The 13,159-nt window shown below is 35.7% G+C and overlaps 1 protein-coding gene across 31 annotated transcripts in view; it reads left to right on the top strand.

Moving 5' to 3' along the window:
- Positions 1-13,159, top strand: part of STK33 (serine/threonine kinase 33) — a 222,230-nt gene that overhangs the window by 149,795 nt on the left and 59,276 nt on the right. For all 31 annotated transcript variants that reach the window (XM_063710941.1, XM_063710927.1, XM_063710922.1 and 28 more), the window contains 3 exons: positions 6,118-6,193; positions 10,724-10,836; positions 11,284-11,369. In XM_063710941.1, the coding sequence (XP_063567011.1) occupies positions 6,118-6,193; positions 10,724-10,836; positions 11,284-11,369 (275 nt within the window). The remainder of the gene's footprint in view (positions 1-6,117; positions 6,194-10,723; positions 10,837-11,283; positions 11,370-13,159) is intronic.

Genomic DNA, 13,159 nt, shown 5'->3' with positions numbered 1-13,159 from the left:
AGGTTTTCTTCTAGGTTTTTTATGGTTTTAGGTCTTACATTTAAGTCTTTAATCCATCTTGAATTAATTTTTGTATAAGGTATAAGGAAGGAGTCTAGTTTCAGTTTTCTGCATATGGCTAGCCAGTTTTCCCAACATTGTTTATTAAATAGGGAATCCTTTCCCCATTGCTTGTTTCTATCAGATTTGTCAAAGATCAGATGGTTGTAGATATGTGGTGTTATTTCTGAGGCCTCTGTTCTGTTCCATTGGTCTATATATCTGTTTTGGTACCAGTACCAGGCTGTTTTGGTTACTGTAGCCTTGTAGTATAGTTTGAAGTCAGGTAGTATGATGCCTCCAGCTTTGTTGTTTTTGCTTAGGATTGTCTTGGCTATAGGAGAAAGTGGGGAAGATCTGAAATCGACACCCTAACATCCCAATTAAAAGAACTAGAGGAGCAAGAGCAAACATTCAAAAGCTAGCAGAAGACAAGAAATAACTAAGATCAGAGCAGAACCCAAGGAGATAGGGACACGAAAAACTCTTCAAACAATCAATGAATCCAGGAGCTGGTTTTTTGAAAAGATTAACAAAATAGATAGACTACTAGCCAGACTAATAAAGAAAAAAGAGAGAAGAATCAAATAGACACAATAAAAAATGGTAAAGAGGATATCAGCACTGATCCCACAGAAATACAAGCTACCATCAGAGAATACTATAAACACCTCTACAGAAATAAAGTAGAAAATCTAGAAGAAATGGATAAATTTCTGCACACATACACCCTCCCAAGACTAAACCAGGAAGAAGTCGAATCCCTGAATACACCAATCACAAATTCTGAAATTGAGGCAGTAATTAATAGCCTACCAACCAAAAAAAGCCCAGGACCAGATGGATTCACAGCCGAATTCTACCAGAGGTACAAGGAGGAGCTGGTACCATTCCTTCTGAAACTATTCCAAACAATAGAAAGAGGGACTCCTCCCTAACTCATTTTATGAGGCCACCATCATCCTGATACCAAAACCTGGCAGAGACACAACAAAAAAAGAAAATTTCAGACCAATATCCCTGATGAACAGCGATGTGAAAATCCTCAATAAAATACTGGCAAACTGAATCCAACAGCATATCAAAAAGCTTATCCACCACAATTAAGTCAGCTTCATCTCTGGGATGCAAGGCTGGTTCAACATATGCAAATCAGTAAATGTAATCCACCACATAAACAGAACCAAAGACAAAAAACCACATGATTATCTCAATAGATGCAGAAAAAGCCTTTGATAAAATTCAATACCACTTCATGCTAAAAACTCTCAATAAACTAGGTATTGATGGAACGTATCTCAAAATAATAAGAGCTATTTATGACACACCAACAGCGAATATCATACTGAATGGGCAAAAGCTGGAAGCATTCCCTTTGAAAACTGGCAGAAGACAAGGATGCCCTCTCTCACCACTCCTATTCAACATAGTATTGGAAGTTCTGGCCAGGGCAGTCAGGCAAGAGAAAGAAATAAAGGGTATTCAAATAGGAAGAGAGGAAGTCAAATTGTCTCTGTTTGCAGATGACATGATTGTATATCTAGAAAACCCCATTGTCTCAGTCCCAAATCTCTTTAAGCTGATAAGCAACTTCAGCAAAGTCTCAGGATACAAAATCAATGTGCAAAAATCACAAGCATTCCTATACACCAATAACAGACAGAGAGCCAAATCGAGGGAACTCCCATTCACAATTGCTACAAAGAGAATAAAATACCTAGGAATGCAACTTACCAGGGATGTGAAGGACCTCTTCAAGGAGAACTACAAACCACTGCACAAGGAAATAAGAGAGGACACAAATGGAAAACATTCCATGCTCATGGATAGGAAGAATCAATATCATGAAAATCGCCATAGTGTCCAAAGTAATTTATGGATTTCGTGCTATCCCCATCAAGCTACCATTGGTTTCTTCACAGAATTGGAAAAAACTACTTTAAAGTTTATATGGAACCAAAAAATGAACCTTTTAGATAATAAAAATTATCTAATAATAGTTTGAAATTTCCTCTTAAATTTTTTGGTTCTGCTACTTTTTCGGGGATAAAGTTTCTATTATTTTTTCAATTTATACTAAATTATCCAAGTTTTCTGCATTTTCTTGAATCATTTTGATAATTTATGTTTTTCTAGAAAATTGTTTCTTTTATTGAGACTTCGGTTTCATTGGCATAAATATGCATATTATGTTTGCTTATTATTTTCATATTCTCCTGTGTACCTGTGGTTATATTCTCCTATAAATTCAATATGCACTTATTATCTGCCCTTATCACAGTTTCTATATATATAATAGGAATTATGTCACTCATTTCTAAACAATTTTTTGAGGACCTGGTTAGTGTCAGACATTGTTCTAGGTATTAAAAATACAACAGTGAACAAAACATAAAAATGTTTTTCCTTCATGGAACTTAACATTCTTATGGCACAAACATTAAACAAGATTTTCATAAATCTGATGTTTTAGAGCAAAGTGCTGAGTACAAAAAAAAGGAAGGATGATAGGAAGTGTTTAGAAGACAATAGTTTTTTTTTATCAGGTTGACATGAGAATTAAACGAGAAAAAATATATAAAGTGCTTAGCAGTGTCTAGCACTTAGGCTTGAATTTTAGCTCTTTGTAATACTAATAATTTTATCTAGATCAAATTTGTTAGTGGTTAGGACGGTTAATAAATAATAAATAAAGCTCCCAATGGGCTTTTCAAGAACCAACTCATATCTAATTGTTATTTGGTTTGCTTTTTCATTAATTTCTGCTTTTATTTTTCTGAATTCCTTCTTTGTGCTTTATTTTGGTTTGTTTGTTTATTTTATTTTATTTTTTTGAAACAGGGCCTCCCTCTGTTGCTTAGGCTGGAGTGCAGTGGTGCAGTCACGGCTTACTGCAGCCTCGGCCTCCTAGGCTCAAACGTTCCTCCCACCTCAGCCTCCCCAGGAGCCAGGAGCAAGGAGCACAGGCATGTGCCATCATTCCCAGATAACTTTTTTCTTTTTAATTTTTGGTAGAGATGAGGTCTCATGCCCCGGCTGATCTCAAACTCCTGGGTTCAAGCAATCCTCCTGTTTTGGCCTCCCAAAGTGCTGGGATTATAGGCATGAGCCACTGTGGCTAGTGGTTTGTTTTTTATTATAACTTCCTAAGTTGAATACATATTTATTATCAGGCTTATTTTCTATGAAATGCATTGGAGGCTGTATATTTTCCTCTGAGTACCTTGACTTTTTTTTTTTTTTTTGCCATACGGTGTTCTAATTGTGATTAATCTGTTGATATACTTTAATTTTAATTTTAGTCTTCTTTAATAGGAAAATTATTTATAAGTGTTTTTAGAATTTTTCCAGGTGGTTGAGATGTGTTTGAAACGCATGGAATGCATGTTAGTTGTCCTAGCCTTTTGGTTTATCTGTCTGGTTTTCTTTATTGTGGTAGGTGATTGCGTCTTAAAGGTTTTCAACTTCTAGGAATTTTCTTTGTGACTGAACACATGATCAGCTTTTGCAAATGATGCGTTGGATATTTTAAAAATATGTATGTATACCTGGTTTGTTGAGCATAAAAATTTCTGTGTGTGCTTATTAAATGAAATGTGATATTTTTGTGATTCAGATCTTCCATATTGTTGGTGTATTTTTGCTTGCCACTTCTGTTGATCTCTAAGAGAGTCATTAACCAAGAAAGGTCTTTGACACATTGTTTTTGTACTTTTAGTAGATTTTTAAAAATCTGCTTTTTAGGAATATAGTTTACTTGCAATAGGATGTACACATTTTAAGTTTTGACAAATGCGTACAATTGTGTAATCACTACCCCATTATGTTCAAGTCATAGAACATTTCTGTCAACCCAGAAAGTTCCTTTGTGTCCCTTTCAGTCAATCCCCCACCCATAACCACTGATGATTTCTATCACCACAGCTCAGTTTTGCATATCTAGAAGTTTATATAAATTGAATCATACAGTACATACTCTTTTGTGTCTGTCTTCTTCTTTTGTCTTACATCATGATTTTGAGACTTATCCATGTTGTATCAGTAGTTTATTCATTTTTATTGCTTAAGAGTATACATGATTCATTGCTTTTTTTGTCTGCTAGATGCATAAAGTTTTGAAATTGTTTTATCTTATTTGGGAAAAGGCTACTTTAGATTCTGTTCATATCCCCCTGTTGGCAAAAGACATCTGGTCTGTAGTTACATGGGGAAAATATATTCAAGCACCCTGAGTTTAATGCTTCCTTATTAGTTGTCTACACTGATAACAAGTGAGAGAACAAGAGAGAAGACAGATGGTTTGTGGAGCTTTGCTGACTTCCTAAATGGCTTCTTGGCAGTTACTCTGGCCTCTGCATCCCTATGAGGGCTGTGATGACAGTGCAAATCGAAATGCCCCTGATAATTAAGATGACTCTGAAAGAGCAAGGACCAGGAATTCCTGTCCCCTGCTGTGTGCTGCACCAGTGTGGAAATTGTTCATTGAATCTAGTCACAGAATTTGCCCTTGTCATAGACATGTGGCCATAGAGCAACTGGAACTTTAAAAATTCCATATTTAAAGATTTTAAGTAGAGTTAACAAATACAAATAATGGCTTAAAGGAAAATATTAGTTAATTTTCAATCATTTGGAGACAGATTGCTCAGTGTTAGTAATCTGTACATTCTTTCTTCTGTTTAATCTTTTGACCCCTTTTCGTTGCCTTTCATCTCTTTAACACTAGGCAGAGGAAAAAGGAGGAAATGAAATTCCATTTGCTTTTAGTAGTTATAAAAGTGTGTGTGTGTGTGTGTGTGTGTGTGTAGGTGTAGGTATGTGTAGGTGGGAGAGATTGAAACTTTTCTAAAATAAAAACGCACCTTTTGCATAGGAGGCACTCTGCAGCTGTGTAACATTAGGCAAGTCACTTAATATATCTGAAACTTAGTTTCCTCATTGGCAAAGGGAGTCAAATGCTTACATATCTATCTCACAGAATTCTTAACATACTTCATACAAATAACAATTTATGCCAAAGTATAAATTTTAAAGTTCTATTGAAATATATACATATATTGTATTTTTCTGCTTATAACTATTTTCTTTTTCTTTTTTCTTAAATATATCTGATTCATAGCTGTAGAGGTACAACAGACATGTTCCTGCAATGTCATTTGTGAATTTTTTAAAAGGCAGCCAGCTGAGTGTGGTGTCTCACGCCACTAATCCCAGCTATTCAGGAGGCTGAGGTGGGAGGATCACTTGAGGCCGGGAGTTTGAGGCCAGCCTGAGCAACACAGGAAGACCCCATCTCTAAAATAATTTTTAAAAAACAATTAGCCAGGCATGATAGTATGCACCTGTAGTCCTAGCTACTCAGGAAGCTGCGGAGGGATGATACCTTGAACCTAGTAGTTTGAGGCTGCAGTGAACTATGATCATGCCACTGCACTCCAGCCTGGACAATAGAGTGAGACCCTGTCTCAAAAAAAAATACACACACACACACACACACATATTTAGTATAGTCTATGTCCTGTGACTAGTTGGCTTTTTGATCCAGTTTTATAGGAGCTCTCTCTTTGTCTTGGCTTTCTTATTTGAAAATGCAGAAAATAGTTCATATTCTGTTATAGGAGTGATGCTATTATTATTTTACTAAAGTGATTTATAACCACATACCTTAGTTTTTCTGTGAATCCTGATTTCCACATATTGGGCCTGCATTATGTTACATCTACTTAAGGCATATATTTAATTCTATTTTGTGGAAAGGGCTGGGATATTGTTGTCTTCTACTATAACTACAGAATCTTTTCACAATCATTTCTTAACAATTTAAAGAAATAAAGGGTAGTGCATTTAGTTATACAGTTTACACCATTGTTCCATTAGAAGCTAAATGATAGGAGTGAGGTTACAGTGACATCAATTGTTAAGGCCTGTGCATTATTCATTTAACATCTGCTGTTGGTTCTCTTTTCCCTATGGGGGAATAAATTACAGCACATCAGCACATTTTTCATGCTTGTGTTTAAGCATTTAAAAGACATTTATTGTATTATTAATGTTATTTTATATCTGCTTGTTTGGCAGCCCCTGAAGTTATCAGTGCCCACGACTATAGCCAGCAGTGTGACATTTGGAGCATAGGCGTCATAATGTACATGTTGTAAGTAGCCTGCTAAATGTACACTTTAAGATGAGTGGATAGTTTCTAACAGTACAATGATATAGACTTTAAATTAAAACTAATATATATTTTTAAAAAGTGATTTAAAAACCAATTGGGAGAGCATTCTAAAAGCTCTCTTATTAGTTGTCAGGTATACATCCCTGAGGTATTTTTTAATACTGTAAATTTATAACTTTCAGCTTTGGTTTTCATTGATCTATAAATACAACAATATGATCTGAGCAAAATGAAAAATCTTAACACCTTCTGTATCCTTTGCTACAAACCAAAAGCTTCTTTGTGTTTTCTCATGAGGTTCACTTATAGCTTATCAGGTGTAGGGAGGTACTGTGGCCTGGCACTTGTTCTACCCATACAGGCAGAGCATAGGTAGGAGTGGGCACTAACTAGGCAGAGGGTCACTTAGGATCTAGGGAGTATTCTACAGTTCCCAGTTCCCATAATGATGTTGTGCTGCTGGAGCTTTCAGTCATTCTTGTTCTTCCTTCTCTGTCATTCTCAAGATTCAGTCAAACTCCATGTCCTGTTCATTTTTCCTTTGAAATATCCTTACCTATTCTTTGATTTCTCTTCACCTGTTTCTTTTCTCCTTATGATTCCTTTTCTAGACTATTGCAGGGTCTTTCTGACTGTTCTCCCTACTTCTGGTCACCCTCCCCATGTTTGTCCTTCACGTTGCTGCCAGGGGTGTCCTTTCAAATCACAAATCTGATCATACTGCTTTCCTGATTAAAATCCTCTGATATATATATATAAAAGCCTCTGATATATATATATAAAATTATAATATATATTATATATATGTAATCTAATACATATATATATGTATTTGTATACGGAGAAGTGTCAGAGCGTCTTGGCATAGCATGGCATGGCATAGCAGAGCAGGTCTTTCATGACCTGATTCCAGCATGCCTTTCCAGTTTGGGGCTGGATATGTATTCCTGTGCGCCTACACTGTGCTGCGATGATTCCAGGTCACATTTCAATACTCAGACACACCCTGTGTCGTATGCCTCTGGGGTGTGTGTGGGTATGTGTGTATTCTTTTTCTCTGTAAGATTCTCTCCTGGGTGGACCCAGCTCAAACATTAAGGCCTTCTATTTCTCTACTCCTACTTTACCCCACCATAGCAGAGTTCCTACATTTATTAGGTATATACTTTCTCATGCTCCACAAAAGATTTTAAGGTATCATGCAAAACAGTAATGTTGAAAGAAAAAATAATAAAATAGGAACATTTAACCAGGAAGGTTTACACGTGTAAATCTGATAGAATTCATTGTTCCCTTTTATGTATTCTCATAAAGCTTTTAAAAACTATATTATGATATTATATATATTGTATCTGTTTTCCTTGTTCTAAATTCCATGGAGGACACAGACCTTAGATTATTCATCTTTGCATTCCTGGTATCTGGTATGATAGACATACATTGAGTGTTCAATATGTTTGTTAAATTGAATTAAAGTGAATTTTCTAAGAGGTGTTCTAAAAAGTTAGTGACCATTGTTCTGCCTCTTGCTGAATGTGAACATTTTGATGTTGATGCAACATTAGTTTTATGGTCATATTGAAGATTTCACTATGCACTGCCTCTTCCAGATCATTTCTAAATATTGACATCACAGTAGTTACATTTTCACAGTTGTGTGAAATGGAATATACAGGCAGTAGAAATTGGATGATGTGATTGTAGCTGTAACTCAGCTGGTCAACACACATCGTTGCTTAGATTACATAAAGTATAAAAGTATTCAAAAAGTTTTTGATCATCGTTTTGTGCTGATTAAAATCATAGTGCAAAAATTCTGAGCCTTAGTCTTTAATTCAAATATAACTTTTAAATTAGGCTTTTATACTCTCAAGACTTTCTAGAAACCATGAGTCAAACATCCTATATATAATCTAATATTATGCAATTCATGTAGTGTTTGCTGCCTTCTTAGTTTTTACTTGGTGTTAAGGAAAGTGAATGTATTATATCTTAAATATCTTTCTCTTTCTTAGAAATATAATTTTAATTTTTCTGTTTCAGAGTGTGACTGCATGTCACCATAATAACATTGTCTTCTCTTTACAGTAGACTCTTACTTAGCTAATCAGTGCCTATTCATTAATCTGTCTGAGCCCAATGGTGTTATAATTTCCTTAATCAAGAGCACAAACATATTACCTTCTCCAGGGGGTTTATTTTCTTGTTTATCAGTTACCTTTGATTCATTTCTATTTAATCAGATGGTGATAACATACTTTCTCAAGGTGAAATTAGCATAAGTAAATATTCTTTGTAGTTTTTGTCCTCTGCTGTTTTGATTTCTATGAATGCAACAAAATAGTAGGAAGACTTTAAGAGATATTTTTCATGTCTTGGATTCCCTTTTCTGGATGTGCAGGAAATTGCTGTCATAAAATTTTGTATGCTGCTGATTGACCAACCATTAGATACATTTTTATGTAAGTAAAATTGCAAAGAACAGGAAAAAAGTGAATTTTTTAAGATGTAGCCCTTAAGCTATAGTTGCATGCTAGTCAGGCAATGCAGAGGCAGCTAAGAAATTGGTGGATGTGCGTATCACTGGTAGATAACAGGCTCAATGAACTAGGCTTTTGCTGGCCTGCACTGTTTTAATAGATAGTAATTGTCCAGAAGGCCATTTTTCTGGCTATTTTGTTTTCCATAGCTTTTTAAATTGCATTTTAAAACTAAACAATAGCAAGGCGAATAGGATGAGACAGAGGAAATCAGAATGAGCTAGAGAGATAAAAAGTATTAAAATAAGAGTTTGCAGAACAATATGATACTGATAAATACTTAGTAAGAACCTATTGGTAAATGAAAAAGCTCTATTGTCTGGTCTAGTTTGATAAACCACTAGGATGAAAGCAACTTTTCCCCCCACAAAAGTCATCATAATCATCATCATTACTATGAAAAAATCCAATTTTGACTTATTCAGAAAATGTTCATGAGTTAGATTTTTAAATAAAGAAAAATATAAAGAAAATTAGTAAAAATGTAACTGTTAAAAGACGTAGAGATTATTATACTTATGTACAGTGTAGACCAGCAGTTTGGGAAGTATAATGAAATTATGCCATTTTATTCTTTCATCAATGAAGTACAAAAATATATTCCTGAGAGTTGAAGAATAGACAGAGTTGCCCCTGTGATGAATCTAATTACATCTGTCTGGTTGTCATTGGATAAATCTGGTTGTTATCTATAGGATTGCCCTCAGATGTTGGAGTTGACAGTAATGAGGATGGCTGACATTTGTTGATATTGTGTTATGAAGAATTGAACTCAGCTTTTAAGCTTGTTCTTGTAGTTTTGACCTAGATCACTTATTGAAGTAATAGCTTTACAGGCTTGCCATGTTCTGTTAAGAGTCTAAAGGTACATTGTTTCTGTATTAAAGAATGTGAAAACAAGCCCATGTTTACTTTACACACACTGCTCATGGTTTTACTGATGTTGGTCATTATGTATACTTAGCTTTCACCCTTTCAGGCCAAAGGGTCAAATTATTGTCTGATTTTTCCACATTCAGACCCTTTTGATTTCATATACAATTTTTGAAGAGTTGTGTCCATTTTAATGGCTTTTTGGCATTGACTTAGATCCTATAGAAATTCCCAGGGTTAGGGCTGGGTGCGTTGACACATGCCTGTAATCCCAGCACTTTGGGAGGCCAAGGCAGGTGGATAACTTGAGGTCAGAAGTTTGAGGCCAGCCTGGCCAACATGGTGAAACCCTGTCTGTACTAAAAATACAAAAATTAGCCGGGCGAGGTGGCGCGTGCCTGTAATCCCTGCTACTCGGGAGGCTGAGGCAGGAAAATGACTTGAATCCAGGAGGCGGAGGTTGCAGTGAGCCGAGATTGCACCACTGCATTCCAGCCTGGGAGACAGAGTGAGACTCCATCTCAAAAAATAAAAAGAAATTCACAGGGTTAGTCTTGGTTTATTTTTGTTATTACTAACATTTGTATAGTATTTTACTATGAATAAAAGCCTTAGGTGGTCATTAGACTTTGGTAGCTAGTTAGACCCTGATAGCTCATTGTATTTTTCAGTTGAGTCAATTTGCATTATGTTCCTTAAGGTATTACCTTCCCGTTGCTCACTCCAAAGTGTATCTCCTGTATTAGCTACCACTATTATTGTACACTTACACTCACCTTCCTGTATTTTAACACCATTTAAGCTTAGTGTTTCCCCACCTGCAAGAGCTTTGGGTCATTTGCTGATCTGGAGGTTTCAGTGTATACTTGCATACTTCCTTTACCAGATCCTTCCTCTCAATGTTGAAATAAGAGCCTAGCACTGATCTTGGAAAACCCTGTTGTTTCCATTTTTACTTCCAGGGAGGTACCCATCTGTTCCCATCCTTTCCTTAAATATGAAGCAACACTACTTCCAAGTCCTATGGAAACTTAATTTTAATAGCCTTATTTTTATTATTTAAAAAATTTAAACAAAGTGATTGCCTTTGTTGCAGATTACGTGGAGAACCACCCTTTTTGGCAAGCTCAGAAGAGAAGCTTTTTGAGTTAATAAGAAAAGGAGAACTACATTTTGAAAATCCAGTCTGGAATTCCATAAGTGACTGTGGTAAGTATAGATGCGTTATTATTTACTAAAGCTAATATAAGTAACATAAGAAAGTTGGCCTGTGGTTAAAATGTTTTAAATCTCTGTTTAGTCATTAAATTTACTTGTGGAAATGAACACTATTTACTTGTGGAAATAGCGATATTTTCACTGTGATTGCTCATCATCAAAACTTTCAAAAACAGAAAATACATAGTAAAAGTTAAAGAGGAAATTTGCTGATCATCTAGCTAATGTTTACTATAGACCATTAAACTAGGTAATGCAGACAATAAAACTTCACTTTAGGCTTTAAACTATATTTATTAGGCATTTATACTGATGATTTTTGTTGTATACTTGGCATCTTTCTTTCCTGTTATACTGACCTAATCCTAAAAAATTGTAAAATGTATGCTATTAATTGTAGTTAAATAAGATTTTTCAGGATTTTTTTCTTATTTTTAGCTAAAAGTGTTTTGAAACAACTTATGAAAGTAGATCCTGCTCACAGAATCACAGCTAAGGAACTACTAGATAACCAGTGGTTAACAGTAAGTTACAATATTACTTTTTTCTTTCTGACATGCTACCATTGCTCATTTCTTTTTATTTTGTCTTGGAGTTTTCTGTATAGTCTTAAAACAGTCAATTAGTTTGATTTTCTGTCAAATTAAAAAACATTGAGTCTTGACAAATTTCTGAAAATGGGCATTTTCAAACTGTTAGAACTGTTGTCACAGTTGTTTATATATATTTATAGAGGTTTAAATGATCTTTGCTCAGTGTCATGAAAGTATCATGTCCAATAGAACAGAGCTGAAAAATGTCCAGTATTATAGCTGTGGAAAATTGAAACAGTCTGTATAGTTCAGTGATGTAAAACACTGGAACCACTCACCTCTCTTTCAACTCTTGGGGTGTAGAAAATCTTTGGGGACTCAGAAAAGCCATGATCTCCAAACACTGGCAGTCTCCTGGTTTGGAATTTTATTTATTTACATATTGTTTTCTGCCATTAGACTAATGCTTCAAGCACAGACCTTGTGTCTTACTGATCTTCGTATCCCTGCACCCGAACATTACCTGGCCACAGAAGGAACTTTGGAAAAGGCTACTGCTTATCCCTCAATATTTATTCTTCTCCTTCTATAACAATAAGGATTCTGACTTTTAGTTGGAAACATTGCTGTCCAGTTAAAAGGCTCTTCCCCAGTGTTCTTTGCCGGTTATTGTGATGGTCAGTGAGATGCAAGTCGAAGTGGGTACAATTTCTGGGAAGTGTCCTTAAATGGAGCTGATATGGCATTTCTCATGTCCTTCCTCTTTCCTGGTAGATGCAGATGTGAGTTTGAGTAGCCATATTAGATTATAAAGTGGAATCTGGAAATGGCAGAGCAACAAGATGCAAGGAACCATAATAGTAGCTCACAGAGCTGCCATGTCAATCCTTCACTGCCTACCTCCAGAATTTTTTATATGAACGGGAAACAGACTTCTGTCATCTTTAAGATATAGTGTGCAGCTGGACCTAATTTCAATTAATACAATACGCAAACAATTGCTGAATGAGTGAATGATTCAGTAAGTGGATAGGTCTTTAGGTATCTCAGAAATTTTTCTGAGAACTGAGATTAGACATTATTAGAGATATGTGGGAATATTACTAGAGAGTATTCATCTATTAAAAATTATAGATCTATTATTTGCTAGACACTGTGTTAGGTATTGGGGATACATGATATAATTACATTTAAAATATAAATTAGCATATGATAATATTCTTTTTTTTTTTTTTTTTTTTTTTTTGAGACGGAGTCTCGCTCTGTCGCCAGGCTGGAGTGCAGTGGCACAATCTCGGCTCACTGCAACTTCTGCCTCCTGGGTTCAAGTCAACTGCAACCTCTGCCTCCTGGGTTCAAGTGATTCTCCTGCCTCAGCCTCCTGAGGGACTAAAGGCATGCACCACCATGCCCAGCAATTTTTTGTATTTTTAGTAGACACAGAATTTCACCATATTGGCCAGGATGGTCTCGATCTCTTGGCCTCATGATCTGCCCGGCTCGGCCTCCCAAAGTGCTGGGATTACAGGTGTGAGCCACCATGCCCGGCCGATAATATTCTTAAAAGATCACTCTGACTATTGGGGTGGGGGGGAGTGGCTTGGAAATAGGGAATTAGATAGATGTTGAAGTAGTACTGTTGAGAGATAATAGTGACTTGGATAGGGTGGCAGCAATAGAGATGAAGAGAAAAACATGAGATATTTTAGAGGTATAATTGATAGGATTTGATGATGGATTAGATGAAGAATGAGGATAAGAGAGGAAATAAGGATGACATC

Source organism: Gorilla gorilla, chromosome 9, assembly GCF_029281585.2.
Source record: "Gorilla gorilla gorilla isolate KB3781 chromosome 9, NHGRI_mGorGor1-v2.1_pri, whole genome shotgun sequence".
Lineage (NCBI taxonomy): Eukaryota > Metazoa > Chordata > Mammalia > Primates > Hominidae > Gorilla > Gorilla gorilla.
The sequence above is the reverse complement of the archived record's forward strand: the minus strand, read 5'-3'. Positions and strand labels throughout refer to the sequence as shown.